The following is a 22667-nucleotide window of genomic DNA, read 5'->3' as shown; positions in this document are numbered from 1 at the left end:
AATATTACTCAGGAATTAATTTTATACATATATTTAAATATTTATTTTATACTATTGGAACAGTCCTAATGTTGGCTTAACTATTCATTTAAGAAACATTTCCTACATGTGTGCCTATGTAGAAACCACAGATATATAATGCCCTGATTTCTCCCTTGAAGAGCTAAATGACTAAGACATAGGGTAAACAGCACATCACTTGTATATCTGAGGAACTCACTGAAGGCATAACAACTTAAGTCAATATTAAACTGGGTTTTCAAGAAAGGTAGTAAGTATAAACTTCATGTAAAGGGAGCAACTTAAAGGTATGAAGGAAGGTTGCTGGACGCCAGTGGCTCATGCCTGTAATCCTAGCTACTCAGGAGGCTGAGATCTGAGGACTGCAGTTCAAAGCCAGCCTGGGCAAGAAACTCCACAAGACTCTTATCTCCAATAAACCACTCAGAAAACTGGAAATGGCTCTGTGGCTCACGTGGAAAAGCGCTCCCCTTGAGCGCCCAGGCCCAGAGCTCAAGCCCCACGACCCACAAAAGAAAAAAAAAAGAGGAAGGTAAGCACAAAATGTTACAGAATTTAGTAAAAGAATATATTAAGAATGAAAAAAAATAAAAATTGATACATAGCTTGAAGAGAATTATCATGATCAGATGGTGTTAAGGCAAATAAATTTAATAGGGTAACATAATTAGAGAGGGAAGAACCTGAGTAGGTAGACCAGGAAGGAAACATTAAAAAAAAAAACTGGGATGAGACAAAAACTAATTATATAAGGTGTTTGGAAGCCGGAAAAAGAAAGGACAGATTCACCCTCTAGAATGAAAGGGAAACCTCTCAGTACTCAGAATTTCCAATGTATGAGGCAGGAGAAAAAATGCTTATAGTCAAAGTTGTGTCTACTAAAATTAGTTTTAGAAATTACAAGAAGTTTGGCAAAGGAATAAGAAGATCAACATTAATTAAAATAAAGCCATCATCATTTCATATGAAAAGGTTTTAGAAAAGAAGTACAGTGGAAGTATTTCTGCAGTAAGAATTGGTCCCCACTCTAAACAAACAAGAATTCCAATTTAAATTTTTCCTAAGAATAAAAATTATTTACATAAAAATGAAAGCTAGAAATAAACTTGTATAAAAGTAGTCTAGATTCTCAAAGAGACTTCAAAGCAATAATCTGACCTAGCAAAATAAAGTTAATGGGAGTGAATTTCTTTCAGTTAGTATTGTTATGTGTCAAAAATCAATAATGGCATTTCAGCCAATGTCTCTCTCATTTCATGGCCACATTTACTCTGGAGATTATTAATTTACTTATTTATTTAAATGTAATTTGATTGTTATTATTAAGGTGTTGTACAGAGGGGTTACCATTTCACAATTCAGGTAACATATACATTTCTCTTTTGCACAATGTCATGCCTGCCTTCATTTTCCCCCAGTGACCATCTCCTGTCCCTGCCCACAAGTGGCACAGTTCATTTCCCACATAGTGTATACTAAATATCATGTTTGAATTTGTCTACCCTCCTCCCTCACTTTCTGTGCTTCACTTTACCACCACCCCCAAGAAGCAGAAAAAGATTAAAAAAAAAATTAAAAAGCACACACACACACTACCACCACCACTAACAACCCATATTTCCTGGAAATTGGTTTTGGTAAATAGTATTTTAAATATTCAGGAGAGTTCCTCCCCTACTGTATCCTCCTTTGGTCTATGTAAATGCCTAGTTGTGTAAGTTATCATGTCCAGTTGTATTTTAGATCTAGTTTCTACATATGAGAGAAAACATGCACTGTTTGTCTCTTTGAGCTTAGCTTACTTGACTTAACATGATTTGTGAACATGTTTTCCTGCAAATGACATAATCCTATACTTTCTAATGGATGATTAAAGTTCCATTGTGTATATATACCACAGTTTAAGGGGCCACTCATCGACTCCAAGGCATCTGGGCTGCTTCCATTATTTGGCCATTATGAATAGTGCAGCAATGAACATAGATGTGCGAGTGTCTTTATGATATCTTGGCTTGTAACATTCTGGGTAGGTGTCCAAGGGTGGTATGGTTGGGTCATAGGGAAGTTCTATGTGGAGATTTTTTTTTGTATGAAAAAAATGACATCAAACTGGTTCCTCCAACTCCAAATTAACAATAAACTACAGATTAAAAATAAAATTATAATCTAGAAGCTTACCAGTTAGTAGAGGTTTCATTCTTTGAAATTTTGAAGTTCAAATCAGCCATCCCTCCTACAGGTACTCTGTCACTTCCAGTAGTAAAATGAAGCAACTTTTTTTGAAGATCAAGAGAGAATCCAAGTACAACATCCCAAAAGTATCTACAGAAGAAAATTTACTAAAATATTCTGACAAAAGCCTTAAAAATCACAACAAACTAATACAAACTTCTGAGAAAAAGTTTCCTTAAACATATGTACTATCCATGGACTGGTTCCCAACTTGCCTTCCCAAGTTTAGTTCTTAGTATTGCAAAATTGTTAAGAAAAGCTGGAAAAAAAGATTATCTTAACAAAATTAAAGGAAGTTTTTATTTATAAATCAGATTTTTTACTAAAATAACTACATAAAAAATAAAATATTATGACATTATTTAATCCTAGAATGGGTAATTTAGAACCTTTTTTCTGATATTTTTATTATCTTTTAGTAAGTGTACAAAGGAATTGTCATTTAACAAAGCAGTGTATGAATAAAATGTACCTCAATCAATGCCACCCCATTCAATATTATCAACCATCTCTTCCCTTCCTTTATTCTTTTTTTCCCCTACTCCTCTTAATTTTGTAGGATATGCATTGAATTCTTGACTATATTCTCCCCTCTTCTCCTCTTCATTTTACCCTTTTCCCCTTCATCCCAATTCACACCTTTCAAAGTACTCACTTCCTGGTATTTATCTTGTTGAATATTGACTTTGCCTTTCTGTATTCTCCCTTGAATCTACCATATTTCAATCAAAACATTTGTGTGGGGGCTGGGCAGGTAGCTCAGTGGTAGAGTGCTTGCCTTGCATGCACGAGGCCCTGGGTTTGATTCCTCAGCACCAAATAAGCAGAAAAAGTTGGAAGTGGCACTGTGGCTCAAGTGGTAGAGTGCTTGCCTTGAGCTGAAGAGCTGAGGAACAGTGCCCAGACTCAGAGTTCAGGCCCCATGACTGACAAATGGAACAAAACTCCATTGTGTATATATAACAAATTTTCTTGATCCATTCTTCCACTGAGGGGCATCTGGTCTGATACCATTTCTTGGCTATGGCGAATAGTGCTGCAATGAACATGGTTGTGCTGGTGGCTTTACTGTAGCCTTTTTTTTTTGGGGTCCGGTCGTGGGGCCTGAACTCTGGGCCTGGGCGCTGTCCCTCAGCTCTTCAGCTCAAGGCTAGCGTTCTACCACTTGAGCCACAGCGCCACTTCTGGCTTTTTTCTTTTTGCTTATGTGGTGCTGGGGAATCGAACCCAGGGCTTCATGCATGCAAGACAAGCGCGCTACCAGAGTCACCTTCCCAGCCCTACTGTAGCCTTTTTGATAAATGCATAGGAGTGAAATTGCTGGATCATAGGGTACGTCTATGTTTACCTGAAGAACTTCCATACTGTTTTCTAGTGTAGTTGAACAAGTTCATATTCTCACCAATGGAGTATTTGCGATCCTTTTTGACCACATTGTTTGTTTTTTGATAATGGAGTGAGGTGAAAGCTCAATGTTGTTTTGATTTCTACTTCCTTTATAGCTAGAGATGATGAAAATTTTTTCATTTATCTATTGGCCATTTTTACTTCTTCTGAGAAGACTCTGTTAGCTCATTAGCCCATTTATTAATTGGGTTGTTGGTTTTTTAAGTTCTGTGCATGGATACAGAGTCTATTTCTGTCCTACATATAATTATAAGCCTTCTTTTTTTTTTTTAACAAAATACTATTAAAATGCTTTTTATAAGTATAGCATCCCTGAAACTTCATGATCAAAGCTATTTTTTAAAGTAAAATTCCTTTACTTTCTTTAAATAGAAAGCTTCTTATACAATTTTCTTCCACTTTACAATATTTCCATTAATTGATTTAAAACTTGTAAGGTATACATATAAGCAAGCTACATTCTTTGTGTTCTATTTCCTATAGTCTCATTAACATAACTATAAGGAACTCACCTTATAGTTACATCTGTTTTTGCATAGCCATCATATTGAGTACTTCTCTGCAAAGCATGCATATCCAGTTCAGGACTTCCACAGACAAGAATTTCAACTTCTTCTGGACGAAGCAGCTGTCAATAATTATTGGCCAAAATAGTAATTAAAATCGTAGGTTTTTGTTTTTTGTTTTGGCCTTGCACCAATGGTTCACACCTATAATCCTAGCTACTCAGGAAACTGAAATCTGGGATTGAAGTTGATAGCCAGCCAGCCAGAAAAGTCTATGAGACTCCTATCTCTAATTAAGCTGGAAGTGCAGCTGTGGCTCCAGTGGCAGAGCACTAGCCTTGAGCAAAAAGCTTAAGGGCAACATCTAAGTCTGGCATTCAAGGCCTTGGAGGACACACACACACACACACACACACACACACACACACACACACACACACACACACGCACACACACGCACACACACACACACACACACACTTAAAAAAAGCAAGAAAAGAAAAAGAGATTAAAGACCTAAAATCAAAGAACAAACTGACATTTAATTCTGATTTTCTCTCTCTCCATTCCCACAAATACCAGTATATTCTAATTAAAATTTTATTAGAGTTAAAGTATTTCTTTTCCAAAGGTGCTTTTAGCCGGAAAAAAAAAAAAAAAAAACTCCTCTTGCTCTGAAGTAATTTCAATAGTCCACTTCTCTCCTATGAAAAAATAATCAACAAGTGGCATAATGGAGTTCTGTCCTTAGTAGCTGAAGGGTTTTATATGACATTTCTAATACTCAACCCCAAATTTATATGGTGGCTAAGTCAAAACAACCGTAGTTTACCATTATTCTGGAGAGGGCAACTCATGGTTGCTAAAGGATTCTTTTTTTTTTTTTTTTTTTTTTTGTCGGTAGTGGGGCTTGAACTCTGGGCTTGGGTGCTGTCCCTGCACCCTTCAGCTCAAGGTGAGCGCTCTACTGCTTGAGCCACAGCACCACTTCAGGTTTTCTAGTTTATTGGAGATAAGAGTCTCACAGACTTTCCTGCCCGGGCTGTCTTTGAACTGTGATCCTCAGATCTCAGCCTCTTGAGTAGTTAGGATTACAGGTGTGAGCCACCGGCAACTGGCGCTAAAGGAATCTTAAGGAAGTAGGAAGCAATTAGAAGTGAGAAAACTGTGGCTTTTACTTGGAAGCTAAGTGGCATTGTCACTTGGGTTTATATCTGGGTAAAGTTTTTTCTTAATTTATATAATTAAAATTATTATTGTACCAGGGTTGAACTCAGGGCCTTGCATTTGCCAGGCAGATGCTCTGATCTACCACTTGAGCCATACCTCCAGTCCTCTTGGCTTTCATAGCTGGACTATGATTCTATTTATGCTTTCTGCATAATTGGGTTGACAGGTATGTAACCACACTCAGCTTTTATTAATTTTGATGGGGGTATTGCGAACTTTTGCCTCAGCTGATGTTGAACCATGAGCCTCTCAATCTCGATCTCCCAACTAGCTTATTAGGATTATAGCAACTTCAAAGCCTCTGTAATAAACTGGGATAACTTTTTTTGGGGGGTGCTGGGGGGGTATATTTCAGTGCTTGATTCTGGGACCTTGTGCTCTTGCTTAGATTTTTCACTTATAGCAATGCTTTGCCACTTAAGCCACAATTCCACCCAAGCATTTTCCTGGTTAACTGGAGATAAGTCTTGCTGGCTTTTTTGCTTGGGCTGGCTTTCAAACCATGATCCTCAGATCTCAACATCTTGAATAGCTAGGATTATAGGTATGAGCCACTGGCAGCTGGCCCTTGGGGAAAGCTATAAAGGCTACAGTAACAGCAGAAGGGGGAGAAATGAAGTGCATGAATAACTTTAGAGAAATAACAATGAATTGAGAAAGCTGTGTTTGTTTCTATTTTTAAAAGAAAAGATTTAAATTAAAATTTTTAATTTTAAAATATTTATTTGTCTGTTATACCATTACAAAACCTAATTGAAAGCTCAATTTAAAGTTTTAAACTCACCATTAGGGCATTTGAAGCACATACACTATGAAATCCATAATAAAATGCAGCAAACTGCTTATAGATAGATTTGTTGAGAAGGAAGTCAATATAAAGCTGCACATATTCTGGAAAGCAATTGTACATCTGTTATATAGAAAAGGTAAACAGTAAATGAACACTAATTCATTTTAATTAAAAGTGGTGTCTAACTTACCTTTTCTATTTTGATTGGTAACTGGAATTTTATCACCTCCTGGCTTTAAATTATAAGACTTAATTATTCCAAATTCTTCTTGAAAAACCTGATGAGAAGTATCATAATAGGATATTAGTTATTTTATTGGTTCAATAACAGGCTTCAATTGAACAGGTTTCTAAAATTTAAAAAGAACAATTTTCTTCTCCCATCAAAAAGATAACTACAGAAAGGCCAAACAATTGTGGCATTTTGTTTATTTATTTATTTGTAGTACTAGAGTTTGAATTCAGGGTGATAGACTTACTAGACAGGCATTCTACCACTTGAGCCACTCTCTCATCCTTTTTGTATCATGGAGTTAAAAAAAAAAAGGTGGGGCTGGGAAGGTGGCTCAGTGGTAGACCACTTGCCTTGCATGCTCGAGGCCCTGGGTTCGATTCCTCAGCACCACATAAGCAAAAAGAAAAAAGCCGGAAGTGGCACTGTGGCTCAAGTGGTAAAGCGCTAGCCTTGAGCTGAAGAGCTGAGGGACAGCGCCCAGGCCCAGAGTTCAGGCCCCACGACCGGACTCAAAAAAAAAAGGTGCCTTAATCCTATATGGAAATACAATTTAATACTTTAATGGTAGCCACAAAATTGTGTGTCACCCAGATCCAATACTCAGGTCTTTGGAGCTATGTGGATCACTATAACATCTACCTTCTGACTATTCTAAGAGCAGTGGGAATAACAGTGTTTTAGTCTGACCCATCAGTTTCAACTCTTAACTTCTTGTGGTGATAGTACAGGAGAGGCTTATTTTGAGAGGCTGAAAGTCTCAGAGTAACTGAATCAAGAGAATATCTAGTGGATTATCTTGAAGCAGTTTTGTCAAGTTCTCATCTACTTGTGTCTCTCTAGGTGTCTCTATCATGCTAACATCCTCTAAGAAGAGGATTTTTCATCTTTTCTAATGGTGACTATTTAGTACATATGACATTTTTCATATATAAAGTATATGGCTGACAATATGTCCTTTGTAGTACCTGAAATGTTGAATAGAAATCTTCTTCAACATTGCCTTCATATGATAAAAGTTCACTTAATCCGTGGGCCAATTCCTATAAAAAGAAATCTGTTATGTCTTTTAACATTTATTAGCAGTACTTCAAGTAAATCTACTGTAGTTCATTTACATGTGAGACAATGGGTAAACTTAGATTTCAAAATAAATATTTGAGATGTATTTTCCAGGACTCAAATGCATGTTACCAACTTCTGCCATCCAAAAGCTTGGAAAAACTCATTAGGTTATATAGGAGGAAATTATCCATTTTTTAAAACCAGATTTAACTCTAGGATCTATTCTTAAGCAGCAAGCTAAGCATAATTCACAGCTATTTGCTAGATTGTTTATGAATTTGTAGTGTTTCATGAAAAAGCACAAAAATCCTATTTTAGGACTTATCTTTAAGCATAAAACATAGAGATCACACATGTTAAGTAGTTTATACTCTGTTACTGTGTCTTCTCTCAAGTACAAGGTGAGAACAAAGGAAGAAATACTATATTTTGTTATAACTTAACTTACCCATGAATAAGAATTTAATAAGAATTTAATAAGAATTTAATAAGAATTTAATTTTGTTTTTAAAAACAAAACTAACATAGTATTTTTATTTTTTATTTTATTTATTTTTTTTTGGGGGGGGTCTGGTCGTGGGGCCTGGGCCTGGGCGCTGTCCCTCAGCTCTTCAGCTCAAGGCTAGCACTCTACCACTTGAGCCACAGCGCCACTTCCAGCTTTTTTCTTTTTGCTTATGTGGTGCTGAAGAATCAAACCCAGGGCCTCAGGCATGCAAGGCAAGCGCTCTACCACTGAGCCACCTTCCCAGCCCCTAACATAGTATTTTAAAATTATTCAAAGTTGCCAGGTGCCCGTGGCTCATGCCTGTAATTCTTGCTATTAAGGAAGCTGAGAGCTGAGGATTGAGGTTTGAAGCCAGCCTGGGCAGGAGAGTCCATGAGATTCTTATCTCCAATTAAAGAAAAGAAAGTCCAGGACCAGCACACACACAAAAAATTATTCAAAACTTATAATACTTTTAATTTATTTAAAATTATGAAAAAAGATGAACAATACGGGTTAGAATGTTCTTATATACTTCATATAATACAATTTTCATTCCATTAAAATAATTTTTTATATAATCTAGGCTGGGTATAAATTTGATATGATTGTTATCATTTGTTTTAATTTTTAGTAAAACCTAATGTTTGCATAAGGAAACTACAACTCAAGAAAGGTTTAGTAACTAATCCAAGTTCACAAAGCTAGTTAGTGGCAGAGCCAGGTTTCAAATGACTGTTTCTCAGACTGTTCCACTATTTTTAAAGGGTTTAGGCATGCTACAGTGTGGGTGACTAAGAAAGGTCTACCTTATCTTCTCTATTTTGATTGGTAATTGGAATTTTATCACCTCTGGACTTTAAAAAATAAAACTTAATAGAAAGGGGAAGCTAAGCAAAAATGGAGTAACTTTTAAAGTAGAAGGAACCATATTTTAAAAGAACAGCATTAGAGAAAAAGACTCTGCAGATGAGATACTAAAGGACAAGTTAATTAAGTTATACTTACAGGCATAATTTGACATAAGTCATCAATGGTAACACTGCAGATGCCTACTGGTGTATTTTGGTCATCAGGAACGATGGGAGGGCTCAATAATTTCTTGTAACAGCAGGGAGGGAAACGAATATCCAAGGTAATGCTGTTATAAACTGCTAGTCCCATAAGCTATGCATACTAAATGTTAAGCATTAACATAAGATCCATGGCAACAAATGAGCTTTGAATTATGCATCAGTCTATTTCTTCCAGTCTTAACAATGAATTTTTAATTAGTCCCACACATTTACTTTCCTCTAGTTCATTTATTTTCCCCTTACTGTATGTAATATAATTCCTTGATTACCAAAAGTCATGTAAAAAGGTTTAGTTGATAGAATTAAGTAATCATCCTAGAAAAGAAAAGCTTATCAAAGATTACAGTAGATAGTAACTTCAGACATTTCTGCAAATTATCTAATAAAAATTTTCTAAATCTAAACAAGCAAATTGGTGGTTTTCTAAGCAGCAGCAAAAGTTTATTCAGAACTTATTTCAGAAAACATAACCATTTTAGCTATTTTAAAATTAAATGCAAGCCAGGCGCTGGTGGCTCATGCCTGTAATCCTAGCTACTCAGGAGGCTGAGATCTGAGGATGGTGGTTCAAAGCCAGCCCAGTAAGCAAAGTCCATGACACTCTTATCTCCCCAATTAACCACCAGAAAACCGGAAGCAGCACTGTGGCTTAAGTGGCAGAGTGCTTGCCTTGAGCTGAAGAGCTCAGAGACAGCCCTCAGGTCCAGGGTTCAAGCCCCATGGGAAAAAAAAAGTATACTGTTAAAAGAGCTGAAATAAAAGAGCATATGGTTATATGTACACTATTGGTAAGTTAACAGAGCAAGAAATCTCCTATAGTAAAACTTCAAGGCATTACTTTGAGTTTATTCTAAATGTCAAAGTTAAAAAGTTATTGATATTATATTTATAAACTTTGTCTAGTGTTTTCTTTAATAATTATATAACTTGACTATTTGATTAGAAAAATTTTAGATCAAATTTTATGTTTGTTAATTTTATATGAAATTATTTAAAAATAATTCATTTCATAGTCTCAAAAGGAAATTTATAAGCATATGGGCTGACTAAATTGCTGAAAACAATTAAAAACACTGGAAGAGTGCCAATATTTATAAGGCAGAATCAAGGCTGTTAGTTAAGGAATAGATATGCTATTTTATAAGTAACTATATAAAAACTGACCAGCATTCAAGAGAATACTGATATATAATATATAACTGATAATAGTGGTGATGATGACAACCATAATACTGAAGTTAGTTTTTGATTGACTACAGCATTGTAATGGTGGTATCATCTTCTTTGAGCCAACTGGTGACAACTTGTAACATTTTTCATTAAAGACTATTAAATGTTATAATTTTGAAATCAGATTTTTCATAGTGAGGAAGTAGGCAGTTAGATTTGCAACAGGGCACTCACATGCAGAAGCCTATTTCATTTAGCACTTCATTGATCTGCTCTGGTTGAAGCAGGGATGGGAATGAGGTAGCTTTTCTTGTGGATGCACTAGATCATGTAGTACAAACAGCAGAATTAGAAAACCCCCACCCATATTATATTGCCCCTATTCCTAGATCCAATGTCCATTGTACCATAGGCAATTATATTTTCAAAACATGGTTAAATTATAGTTCTTCACAAAAATTTCAAAATATTTTAGTTATTACTATGCATTTTATTACAATTTTTAAAAGATTTCTATAGGTCTGTGGATGTGTGCTAAAATATAATAATGTAATGCAATTTAATGTTGAATTTAATTTTTTAACTTGGAATACAAAAATGTAAATATGCTTAGTATAATCTTTTGGGTAATAACTGAGTAAAAACTAATACCCACTGCATAGCAAAGTATTTGGCAAATTCATGATTTTATGTGCAGCATCATTTTAAAAGTATAATAAATGAGATATAATACTATCTTACATGACCATATATATCAGGAACTTGAATTGGTGATTATATAGTGGTGGGGCCTTAAAAAAAGGTTAAACACAAAGGTTAAACACATTTGTCGCATGAGTACTATAGATGATAGAATTTAAAACAGGATTCTTTGGTGTTTTGGAATTTATCACTTTGAACCTTTAGACAGATTAAATATTCAAATTTCAAAATAAGTTTAATCTCTCAATGTGTATTATTTCCCTCCTGCTATCTTTTTTCCCCATCAAGTTTCTCAATTTCCACATTCCTCATGATTGAAAATTTTAAATAAGATGGCTCTAAATTCTTTTTCTTTAATAACTATCAGTGTCTTACTGCTCTGTACCAAGCTCATCATAGTTCAGTCATTTTTTTTCACTATTCTTCCAACTTATACCATTCTACTATTTCCAGTCCTACCTTAAACAAATATAATCATTTCATTTAAAATATTCTACCTTCTCTTGGAGGAATATAATGATACTGAGAGCAGCTGATTGTGTTTATCTGTTTGTTTCTTAAAGTTTGAATTTCTTCCCTTCTTTTGATGTAAGCATTTCCAGTGCTTGCTTATTTACTCTTCCCTCCTTTCCTCCACAGACAATTTATTTTTGAGAATTAAAAAGTTAATGTGGAGTCAGGCGCTGGTGGCTCACACCTGAGGCTGATATCTGAGGATAATGGTTCAAAGTTAACCCTGGGCAGAAAGTCTGTGAGACTCTTATCTCCAATAAACCACCAGAAAACCAGACGTGGCATTGTGGCTCAAGTGGTAGAATGCTTGCCTTGAGCTGAAGAGCTGAGGGACAGCGTCTAGGCCCAGAGTTCAAGCCCCATGATTGATCCCCTCCCCCCCAAATTAATGTGTAGGCTGTAGGCATCGTGTTTACTTTAACAAGGCAGGGAGATATGCCTTCAAAAAAATACCTGATAGTGATCAAAGATTGGCAAATGAGTTATAAAATTAAAAAACACTACAAAATAATGTTATACATTTTAAACATTCCCATTCCACTAATTTTTCAATTTTTAAAGATGCCTCCTTCATGTCTCAGGATTCAGGAATATATTACAGAGCTAAATTTAGTTCTGACAAGTACAGTTTACTAAACAGGAAAATAAGCACAAAACAAGTAAACAGAAAAATGGTTAATAATGAATAGGAAACACTGATTTTTAAAAAATGTTTTAAATTTTTTGATAATTTAGATTATATGTGAAAAGGAAATTAATCTTTTGAGAGATTTTTCAGAAAAAAATCCAAGTGTTTTAAATTTATAAAACCTACTAATGTTATATAGCTGTGAGCATACATACATATGGTAGAGATTATAGAAAACTTATTTGACAAGAATGGTTAGTTTTCTAAAATAATATTTTTCTAAAACACAGATACCACTTAAAAAATCTGTACTCTAGTAGCACCTCCTAGTGGAAAGTTTAAAGGATACAATTCCAACCAATCGGAATTCAGAATAATTATCACATTTGAAGCTGCTAAACCAATGGCAGTGTGAATCCTTGTGATATGTAAACATGCCTGAAAACAAGAAAATATAATTTTGTTACCATGATTGGTTAAAAAAATAAAAATGGTAAAAATGTACATGACATATTAACTGTTAGGAATAAACTTTTTTTTAGCAATAATTAAAAACTATCTTCCATGTTAAAAATTTAAAGATTCTTTAACAGGCTAATATTGGCAAATCTCAATGTATATAAACACATACATGCTGAATAAACAGATAGAACATTTTATTCTTTAAGCTAAGGATAGTGAAGGGGCAAAGAGCAGACTATAACTTTATGAAGGCTATAAGTTACACATTTTATAAGCTATAAATTACATGTTAATGCTCATAAATAATTTTGCATGTCATATGGAGACATCAATTTATCCATATCATTCCTATTTCTGTTTCCTACCACCAGACTTTATGTATCTATTTCTATATTACATATCAATATGTAAAAAATAAGAAAACTACTAAAAACTTCCCTTTATATAAGTGGTTTAACTAAGTAAAATTTAAGTTTAAAGGCCTTATTTCTTCTAAAGAAATTAATCCATTCCTTAAAATGACTCACTAATGACAGAGGTTTCAAATACTAGTGTAGAGCAAACTAGTTTTGGTGTTTAATGTTGGATATTGTTTATTTTTATTTTATTTTTAGGCATTTGGCATATTCAGGAGAGCTATGGGTTTCTTCACAAACATATACTTGCAACCTGAATACATCTTGTGCTGCATTCCCAATCAGGTAATTACCATTGCAATCATCAATTTGGTTAAAAAGTTTTTTTAATGTTAAAAATAGTCATTCAGGGCTGGGAAGGTGGCTCAGTGGTAGAGCACTTGCCTTGCATGCATGAGGCCCTGGGTTCAATTCCTCAGCACCACATAAGCAGAAAAAAAAAGCCAGAAGTGGCACTGTGGCTCAAGTGGTAGAGCGCTAGCCTTGAGCTGAAGCTGAGGGACAGCGCCTGGGCCCAGAGTTCAGGCCCACTACTGGACCCCACCCCCCCAAAAAAAGGTCATTCAGTAATTAATTAACACAAAGGGGGGGTAACAATGCTCAAGAGGAAATGGACTCATCTTGTTCATGTAACTGTAACTTCTCTGTACAGTATCTTTACAATAAAAATATGTCATTTATCGTTGACACAAGTATGCAAAATCATAAAGGTAGATTAAAAATAAGTTACTACTTGACTCCTAACACTTATGAATAAAAGACTTCATCAAAATGAAAAACTCACCATAATCGGGATGAAAAATTTGGCGATTTAGAAGAAGGAACCATTCTTTAGTCAAGCCACCCATATCCAAACCAGCTTCTCCTACAAATGTAACTTTTAACTTCTTTTTCAGGTCTGCTCTTTTCCGGGTTAACTATTTGAAGAAATTATATAGAAGAAAAGAACAAAGGCCAGTGAAAAGAGAATTAACTGGTTTTGATTCCGGAAACTGTTAAGACAGTCTTTATCTAATTTACAAAACCCACCAATCCATCCATCCATCCCAAATTTGCCAGTGAACTAGGTGTTTGGTTGTTTTACAGATAATGTGTCCTGTCCAAGGTTAGCCTCCAATATCATATTGCCCACCAGAATTTTAATTTAGTAGACTATACCATAAAATAATTAATTTTCTTTTTAACATTTCTTGAACACTGAATTTTTAAAAAGTCAGATAAATAAACCAGTCATTATCTTCAGGAAGCTTCATATATATATATAGATATATATACAATCAGTATTTATGTGGACTTGAGTATGCCCAATAGAATCTGTAGTTTCAACTTACAATTTTACAGATAATCTAGGACTTGCATAAATTACATAACATATCTATCAAGCCAGAGATGGGTGAGTCTAGAATTCAGGTAACATACTAAGAAACAGGAGTTACTCATTTAAGTGTTCTTAGTCCTTTTTGAGTGCAATAACAACATACCATCAATAATCATAAAAATGAATATAAAGCTTAACTATATAAAACTGATTTTAACTATGGCTTCAAATTTTAAGGAGATATACTTAATATGCATATAGAAATAAAAAATACCTTTCTGGGGCTGAGAAGGTGGCTCAGTGGTAGACTGCTTGCCTTGCCTCATGAGGCCCTGGGTTTGATTCCTCAGCACCACAGCAACAGTAAAAGCTGGAAGTGGTGCTATGGCTCAAGTGGAAGAGCACTAGCCATGAGCTGAAGAGCTGAGGGACAGCACCCAGACCCAGAGTTCAAGCCCCATGACCGACAAAAAAAAATTAGGTTTCTACGACTTTAAGAATTTAAAGAAATTAATATATCTTAGAATATATTATACCTCATCAAGTGAATCGCTAACCAGATGTGTCCGCCTTACTTTCATATTTAGAAATAACATATTCATATCAGGTCTCTGTCTTCGAGATACTTTATCCACCAGACTTTGCTAATTAAATAAGAGAGTAAACATTTTCACTTTTAATTATATTATGCTTTCATTTAAAACATTTAAATACTTCAGTCAAAAAATCTCTTAATTATTGCCTGTGCCACTACTTATATAAACAATTTCATAAAATCAACTATAACACCTTGATTTGTGAAAATGCTTTATTCTGACACAATTGCCAAAGGGAGTCCATAGGGAGGACCAAAAATGAATTGACTTCTATATAAAGAACAGTGCATTACAGTTCATATTTGTCTCATCTCTTAAATAATGAAGTTTTTTCTTTCATAAATACAAATATAAAATGGGAATATTTAAATCATGGTAAATACTTCTGATAATAAACCCAGACTTAAGGTATTTTAGACAGTGAATTTACTCTAAACGCACAATTATTCTACTTTTAGAAAGTAATTGATCAACATTATAAAAAATTTTAACATCCATACCTTTTTTCATATAATGCTAGTTGTTTATACAGCTGTAGCCACAAAAGCCAAGATTGTTAAGTATCTTAAGACATACCTAGCTAATGAAATCGAATGCAGCTACAGCCACTAAGAATGATGGTTTTGAAAACCATGTAAATACTATAAGAAAGATACACCTAAGGAAAGTAATGAACAAATTATATATAATACTGCTTCAACTCTTCTAAGTTTTCCCATATAGGGAAAATACTAAAGAAAATTTACTAAAATAGCACTAATAGTTATGCTTGTAAAAGTTAAAGTATCTGTTTCTCATAGCTCTTAAAAATTTAATCACTGAGTATATAAAAACCAACATACTAAAATATAAGGAATATAGGTCATTTATCATATAAAATTTACATGCTTCTATATTCATTTACCTAAATAATCTATCAGACTATTTCATATTCTTTGATAACAATGAAACAAGTTTGATTAAAGATGAACATTTCAGACATTTGAAGTACATATAGTAATTTACTTTTAGTAGATAAAAAACGTTTTTAATCTATGAAAACTATATAACTTAAAAGGGTACTTCGAATTCCACATTATATTCTGTATTATACTGCTTACTACAACAAAATACTTAAGAGCTTTCTCCACTGCTCCAATATCCAATGCTAAGTGCTTTTAACTGTGTTTTGCTTCACTGAGTTCTCTATTACTAAAAAGATCTTCATTTGAGACAGAATTCTGTGTTGTGTATGTTCTTTTATCAATCATTCCTATCTTCTAGTTCTAGCATAGCTCCTAGAGAGCAATTATGATGTAGATAACAAAACATAAATTTATATTAGTATGAGGATGGCAAACAAACTTAGTCATTTTTCTTCCTATTAGGAATTCATATTAATAAAAAATGAAAGAAGTAACATAATAAAAGAATTCTAGACAGTCTGACTGAGGAAGTCATTTCAGTGGAACTTCTTTTGCAGCTTTAGACTGTAGCATAAAAGCTCTTGCTTACATTTAACTACCAATAGTGTTGTCCTGTGTCAAAATAATAACCAGTTATTAATTTAAGTAAAATTGCAGTTTACAAGTTAAATTGTTGGGAAACCTTTCTAGGAAGTAATAATGCTACTTGGCTCTCCAATCTCTACTCACTTCCTTCCATGCTCTGTTAGCTAGGCTATACCTGCCATTTTCCTTTAAAGTATGAAAAAAATTCCAGAAAAAAAACAATATTTAGTATTTTAAGGGTGAATGACAAAAGACAATATTTTAAGAAAAATCTGGACAATCTTCTAGCTCTTTAGATTTTCATTAAAACATAATAAATACATAGCCCAATGAGGAAAAGTAGTAGGAAAGTTATATTATACAATATCAAAATGAAAAAGTTCATTTTTGAGACTATATCTGTTCAAAATCGAGTAACAATTCAGATGCTATATATATCTGTTTAAACTCATTCTTCAGGGGGTGGGAGGAATGTGAATTTGGAATTCCCTTAAGAGCTAAAGGCAATAAATTTTCCTGTAATATTCTCACACAGTATAAGATGACTCTAGGATGTCACCAGCCACTGAATGCTTTTATCTTTGTCTATGATAGAAAAAAATATCTCTGGGAACTAAATTACTAACTATTATATAATTCTTATTTTTACAGTAATTGGAAGTATTGCAATTTAGGGTTTAGGTTTTATATTCTTCATATATTCTGCATTTTACTTAGATTATACTCAAGCTTCCTTTTAATTTTTAAAATTGTGGAGCAATAATGTAACATGAGTAGGAACTGGATATATGTTCTTAAATATACAGTCTACAGCACTAATTAAATAACGCTCATTAGAGCTGTACTGAGCACTGTTGGCTCACATATATAATCTTAGCTATTCAGAAGACTGAGATCTGAGGATTGTGGTTCAGTGCCAGCCCAGGCAGGAAAGTCTGTGATACTGTTATGTCCCACTAATCACCAAAAAAAGCCAGAAGTGGTAGAACACTAACTAGTCTTGAGCACTAACTAAGGCCCTGAGATTAAATCCAAGTACTAAAATCCAAAAAAAACCTAAATTAATTTTAGCCAGGTACTGATGACTAGGTAATCCTAGCTACTCAGGAAGCCAAGAGTGGAAGGATCTCAGGTAGAGGCTAGCCTGGACAGAAAAGTTCATAAGACTCTTATCTCCAAAATAACCAGCGAAAAATAGGGCTGGAAGTCTGGCTCAAGTATTAGAGCAACAGCCGAGCAAAGCCAAAACTCTGACTTTACACCAGGCCCCTCCCAAATAAAACAACAACAAAAATCTCATTTAATCAATTAGACAAATGTAACTTTTCTGTTTGGTAAATGGTAGGGGATGTTCATGGACAGGCCTAAATATGAGCTTTACTGTGTTCTATAATCTGTCTAATGTCAGCCTGACTGCTATCCTAGCTTTCACGGATCTCCATGCATCTATCTCAGTTTCCTAGGAACCAAGTAAAACAAAAACAAAAACATCATTCACAACTTTGTGGGTATGTTTCCTAGTTCTCCAAGAGATATACTCTTCTAATTTCTTGGCTGTTTCTGATTTTTATAAAGCCTAGAACATACTACAATGGTTTTACTCATTTGTCTTTTAAAGATCCTCATCACTTCACCCTAGGTTTCATCAGTGATCTGCTTGTAACCTGAACAGGAAGAGAATTATACAGAATGAGGTCCAACAAGCTCCTAGAAATATGAGTCTGTGAGAAACACTGACTCTTCTGCTACATTTATAATATAATAATATAATATAATATAATAAACAATAATAATATAATAAATAAAATAAAAAATAAATAATATAATAAGTTGATTAGATGAGGTGTGTCTTCTCTCCCGTATTGCTTACAGGTTTAAGCACTTTGTAATTTTATTTTTAACATTTTCAGATTATGCTAGAAACAATCCAACAGACATCTGACTTATTTAATATTTACTATATTGATTATAGTTAGCATAAGTAGTCTTATAGCTGGCTTACCCTTGCGATGCTTATCATCTGTTGCTCTGAGTCTCTCTGAATAATGATTTTTTTGGCAGCTATAGAAATAACGAACGGGTACTGACAGAAGGAAAACCTGCTTAACAAGTGAAAACAGAAAAAAGCAAAATGGTGTATTTTTAGCAAAATTATACTAAGGGAATTTAAGGTACCCATTCTAGTAATAAAACATTACTTTTGTATTGTGTTTTACCATTTGTGAAATGATTTATCACTTAATTCCCACAGCCCTGTGAAGAATGTTGCCATTATTAAAAATGCAGTGCTTTTATTCTCAGAAGGAAACTATATATATAATCTTTTGAAATGTGTGCTAATCATGCTCATTGCTTATATAAAGAATTACTGCTTATTCAGTCATCTATTATCACTTGGAAAAAACATGGAAAACACCAGAACTGGGAAGCAGTGGTATTATGAAGAAGAAACAGGACAGAAAACTCATATGCTCAAATTATATAAGTATCCACTATTAAAAGGCTACTTCTGCTGTGTATCATAAATGAAAAAACATAGCAATAACTGTAGCACACAAAAAAACAAAATAGTATTTTTTGTTAAAGGTACTGGGGTTTCAACTCAGGATCTTGTGCTTGCTAGGCAGGTACTTAATCACCGAGCTCAGACAGTAATAAATTTAAGACCAACTGATGATTAGGAAAATTATGTTGCTCTTATTACATTATTTAATGGTGTACTTGTAACTTAATGCTGTAATATAAATAACCTCACTTATAGGTAAGAATCCATTCTTACCTATAAGTAAGCCATAAAGTACATAGACATAAATGTATTGTATGAAACATGAATATGGCAGCAGTAACACCTTAACAGTGAGATTCCCATCAGAAGTGACCACGTGGCTGATGGGTGCATAACTCAGTGGTGGAGCACTTGCCTAGAAGTGGCTGTTATGAATTAATTAGTCATAGTTGAGATCCATCTCAGCTGACAGGTGGTATATTTGCTACAACTGGGCACAATGAAGACATTATAAGAAAAAGGAGATAGTCCTAGTATAAACTGAACATGAGACTACTTTTGCTCTGAGACAAAACTGTTAAACAATAGGGATTGTCCAGTACTCGTATGTAGTAACTTTGAATCACTAGTAATAACTAAAAATTGGAAAATAAAATGCAGTGAATTTCATAGGACACATTATCAGCTTCATTACAAACTTTAAAACAATGCTTCTCAACCTTTCTCTTGTTATGGCATACACAAAAAATGATGAGATATGCATGAAGTACCCAGATAAACCCGGATAAGTTTGCTTATGGTCAGAGGTGATTTGCCCTAAGATTCCAGAACACACTCAAGGTCAAGCCAGCTGATGGGCTGTGATTACATTATCTAAAATCCTGTATAATTCATTTGGTATGTATTTTCTGTGCCACAGTTGCAATGGTTAGAGAATCACTCTGTTAAAGATGTCATTGAAATACGAGTTGTTTCATGTCTACTGTACTTTAAAGGTGAGGAAAAGTATTTTTAAAACACTTTGCTAGAAAATACCATAAGACTGACTAGAGTATCCAGAAACATTTTTGTTTAATTCTGGGTGTCAGATGTGGACTAACATGTCCCAAAGGTCATTCAATATTTTAGGCCAATTTTGGTAAGACAGGGTCTTGGGAAAGTTTAGCAATTTAGCAATGCATCTAGGGTTTTGAAGTTATTATTTTTATCTATACTGTATTTTCTAGTCTCTTTTAGAATAAAGGCAATCTTCTAGATATTTCTTGGATTAGGAATAAATTATATTTGTGATACTCTTCTTATCTTACAGTAATCCAAACCAGAGTGTATATATAAAGTATAGTGCATTAAAGAATATGGTCAGGTATTTTGAAAATCAATTGTATCAAATGATCTATGGTGAAGTCTTTCTCTGTAATATCTATTCTTTTTACACAGTAATTAACATGCAACCACTTTTTCTTCAGAATAAGGGACAAAAGGAGTGAATATAAGTGTACAGTACGTGTGATCAATGTGATAAATTAGGTACTGGCAAACATGGTCCCTAGGAGAAGGAAGGTTTACCATCTGTTTTATTTGGAACACAGACATACTCATTCATTTATATTTTGTCCAAAGCTGTTTTGTGCTAAAAAAAAATGTATAACAGAACTGAAAATATTTACCATCTAGTATGTCAGAGAAATGACTCTTGTACTAGATAGCACTAGACAGAATAAGATAGAAGAAACTACATACCCGGATATAATCATTTCCTTCTTGAAAAAATGCTATTAACTAGACCAAAACCAGGTTAATTTATATATCCATTCAAAATGTAGCAAATAAAGAAAATGATTTAATAAATATAATTGGTGTTTCCAGGGCTGGATATCTAAACTATATGTATTTATATGTAAAGGTAAATGTGTATATCATTTATGCAAACTTAAAATTGTCATTATTTTAAATAGTATTTCCTTTAGGTGAATAATGAGTCTTTCATCGTACCTGTGAGAGTTTCCAAAGCTCTGCCAAGTATGATATTCTTCCATGAGATCAATATGATCCAGTGTAGAATTATAGAAATCAGTATAAGGAATAAGAGGAGGATGAACCAAATTGTTTGCAGTATCTGTAAAGATAAATTCTAACATAATGGCCTTTCCCAACAAGCATATGATTTAGTCTAGAAATAAAAACATTTTAACATTTACCAGCCAGTCTTGACCTAGAAAATTATGTTTTAAAAGTGGTAGCTCTAATGAGAAAGGCAATTTTAATATTGTGGTCAAAGCGTAGGTTTTTACTTTTAAAAAATTTGTTTTGGAAATCATTAAGAGCCAAAGGAGCATGCAGATGGCTGTCTACTTGTATTTTCCCCATCAGTGTGTTCTTGTCTAGGGGTCCTCAGTTACTAATGGAAGCTCATGTTTCTCAGCAATCACTACTATACACTTAATAGCTTTAAAACAAAATACTGGTCAGTAAAAGACATATTTTTTCATGCTTATAAATTGTGAAATTGGCAATAAAAATTTAAAAATACAATTTTTCCTTCAGAGAATCTGAGATTCTAGAGTAATGTCTCCAATATTTAACAAAAGAAAACACATACATGACAAAACAGAAAGAACTTACTAAGTAAAGCCAACACTTTAGATGCTGATGGAATCCACCAGGAACACTTTGTTATAGGGGGAAATTCTTCAGGTTTTGCAGGAAACAGGCGTAAGGAAATAAATTGCAGCAATCTCTCTACCAACTGTTTGAACCTCTTCTGGGATAATCTGGTAAAGATTTTGAAATAATTCTGGTTAAAATTCTCATTTTCTATTTTATCAATGCATTTGTTAAACATTGTTAAACTATATCCTATATGCATAAAATTTCAGGTTATTCAGTCTTTCAAATTCTCTGTCTTGTGTTGGCAACCTTTTAAAAGATAAAAAATTCTACCATGAACATAGTAGAATTGAACCCTAAAATTATTACATGGCTAGTAATGTAATATTTAGGGCTTCTGATATTTATTCATTATTCACAGATTCTGTAGTTATAAATGTTCCAATTTTCTTTATCCTGTTTGCTTATTAACTCCAAAATAAATACTTAGCTTTTATGATCATGTGTGGACATGAAAAGAAAAAGAAAAATTTGAGTCACCTCACAGGTACATTTCCAGATGAGGTTGAACAAGGCTGTCTTCTTGTTCAGTTCTCATACAGCACACAACTATCCTTTATACAGTCAAATGGCATGTTTTTCTTATTTATTTGTGATTTTTGTTGGTGAATCTGCCATTTCAAAATGGTCCCTAATGATAGTGATAAATTACTGTCTACTTATTAGTATCATATTAGTAACACTAAGATTACTAATACCAAATTAAAAGCTGTCAGGCTACAAAATTATTAATATTATAGAATGATTCATTACTTTTTAAAACAGTGAATTATGGGAGCTATCTGTTGTACCAAGTGAGCACAAATGACTTACATAATAGAATAAGTAATAAGTATGTGATGCACCTTATGGAGGAAATACATTTAATGTGAGCACTATTCATTCATGACTTATAGTACTACTGTAATGAGCTCACTATTAGTGAATCCATAACCTACATTAAGATATCTTTAAGCAGAAACACTGATAAAAGTTATACACTGACTAGATAACAAAAATGTGATCAAAGGCTTCAAGAAGTGATGCCTCATTCAGCATTTTTTAATTTAGCATTTGTGGTGACTTTGTAGACTTGTAAGTACTGTCAATAATGAGAACTGATTGTACTTAGGAAATTATTTTGAAAAATTGTATGTATTTTGCTTTGACCCAT

General features: G+C 33.7%; 1 protein-coding gene and 1 long non-coding RNA gene across 3 annotated transcripts in view; one reads left to right on the top strand and one right to left on the bottom strand.

Annotated features, from left to right (window-relative positions):
- The window catches only part of LOC138826124 (uncharacterized), a 52718-nt gene extending 37910 nt beyond the window's left edge, over positions 1-14808 (top strand). For both annotated transcript variants that reach the window (XR_011371566.1, XR_011371565.1), the window contains 2 exons: positions 13136-13222; positions 13834-14808. This is a non-coding gene — a long non-coding RNA (uncharacterized lncRNA). The remainder of the gene's footprint in view (positions 1-13135; positions 13223-13833) is intronic.
- Positions 1-22667, bottom strand: part of Hectd2 (HECT domain E3 ubiquitin protein ligase 2) — a 69572-nt gene that overhangs the window by 4052 nt on the left and 42853 nt on the right. The window contains exons 9-20 of the mRNA XM_070021183.1: positions 21470-21618; positions 20840-20963; positions 18344-18440; positions 14792-14899; positions 13722-13854; positions 12409-12497; positions 8979-9137; positions 7387-7461; positions 6377-6464; positions 6181-6287; positions 4173-4288; positions 2200-2343 (exon numbers count right to left, since the gene is read on the bottom strand). Of these exons, the coding sequence (XP_069877284.1) occupies positions 2200-2343; positions 4173-4288; positions 6181-6287; positions 6377-6464; positions 7387-7461; positions 8979-9137; positions 12409-12497; positions 13722-13854; positions 14792-14899; positions 18344-18440; positions 20840-20963; positions 21470-21618 (1389 nt within the window). The remainder of the gene's footprint in view (positions 1-2199; positions 2344-4172; positions 4289-6180; positions 6288-6376; positions 6465-7386; positions 7462-8978; positions 9138-12408; positions 12498-13721; positions 13855-14791; positions 14900-18343; positions 18441-20839; positions 20964-21469; positions 21619-22667) is intronic.

This window comes from Dipodomys merriami, unplaced genomic scaffold (assembly GCF_024711535.1).
Source record: "Dipodomys merriami isolate MVZ:Mamm:240054 unplaced genomic scaffold, mDipMer1.0.p SCAF_14, whole genome shotgun sequence".
Lineage (NCBI taxonomy): Eukaryota > Metazoa > Chordata > Mammalia > Rodentia > Heteromyidae > Dipodomys > Dipodomys merriami.
The sequence above is the reverse complement of the archived record's forward strand: the minus strand, read 5'-3'. Positions and strand labels throughout refer to the sequence as shown.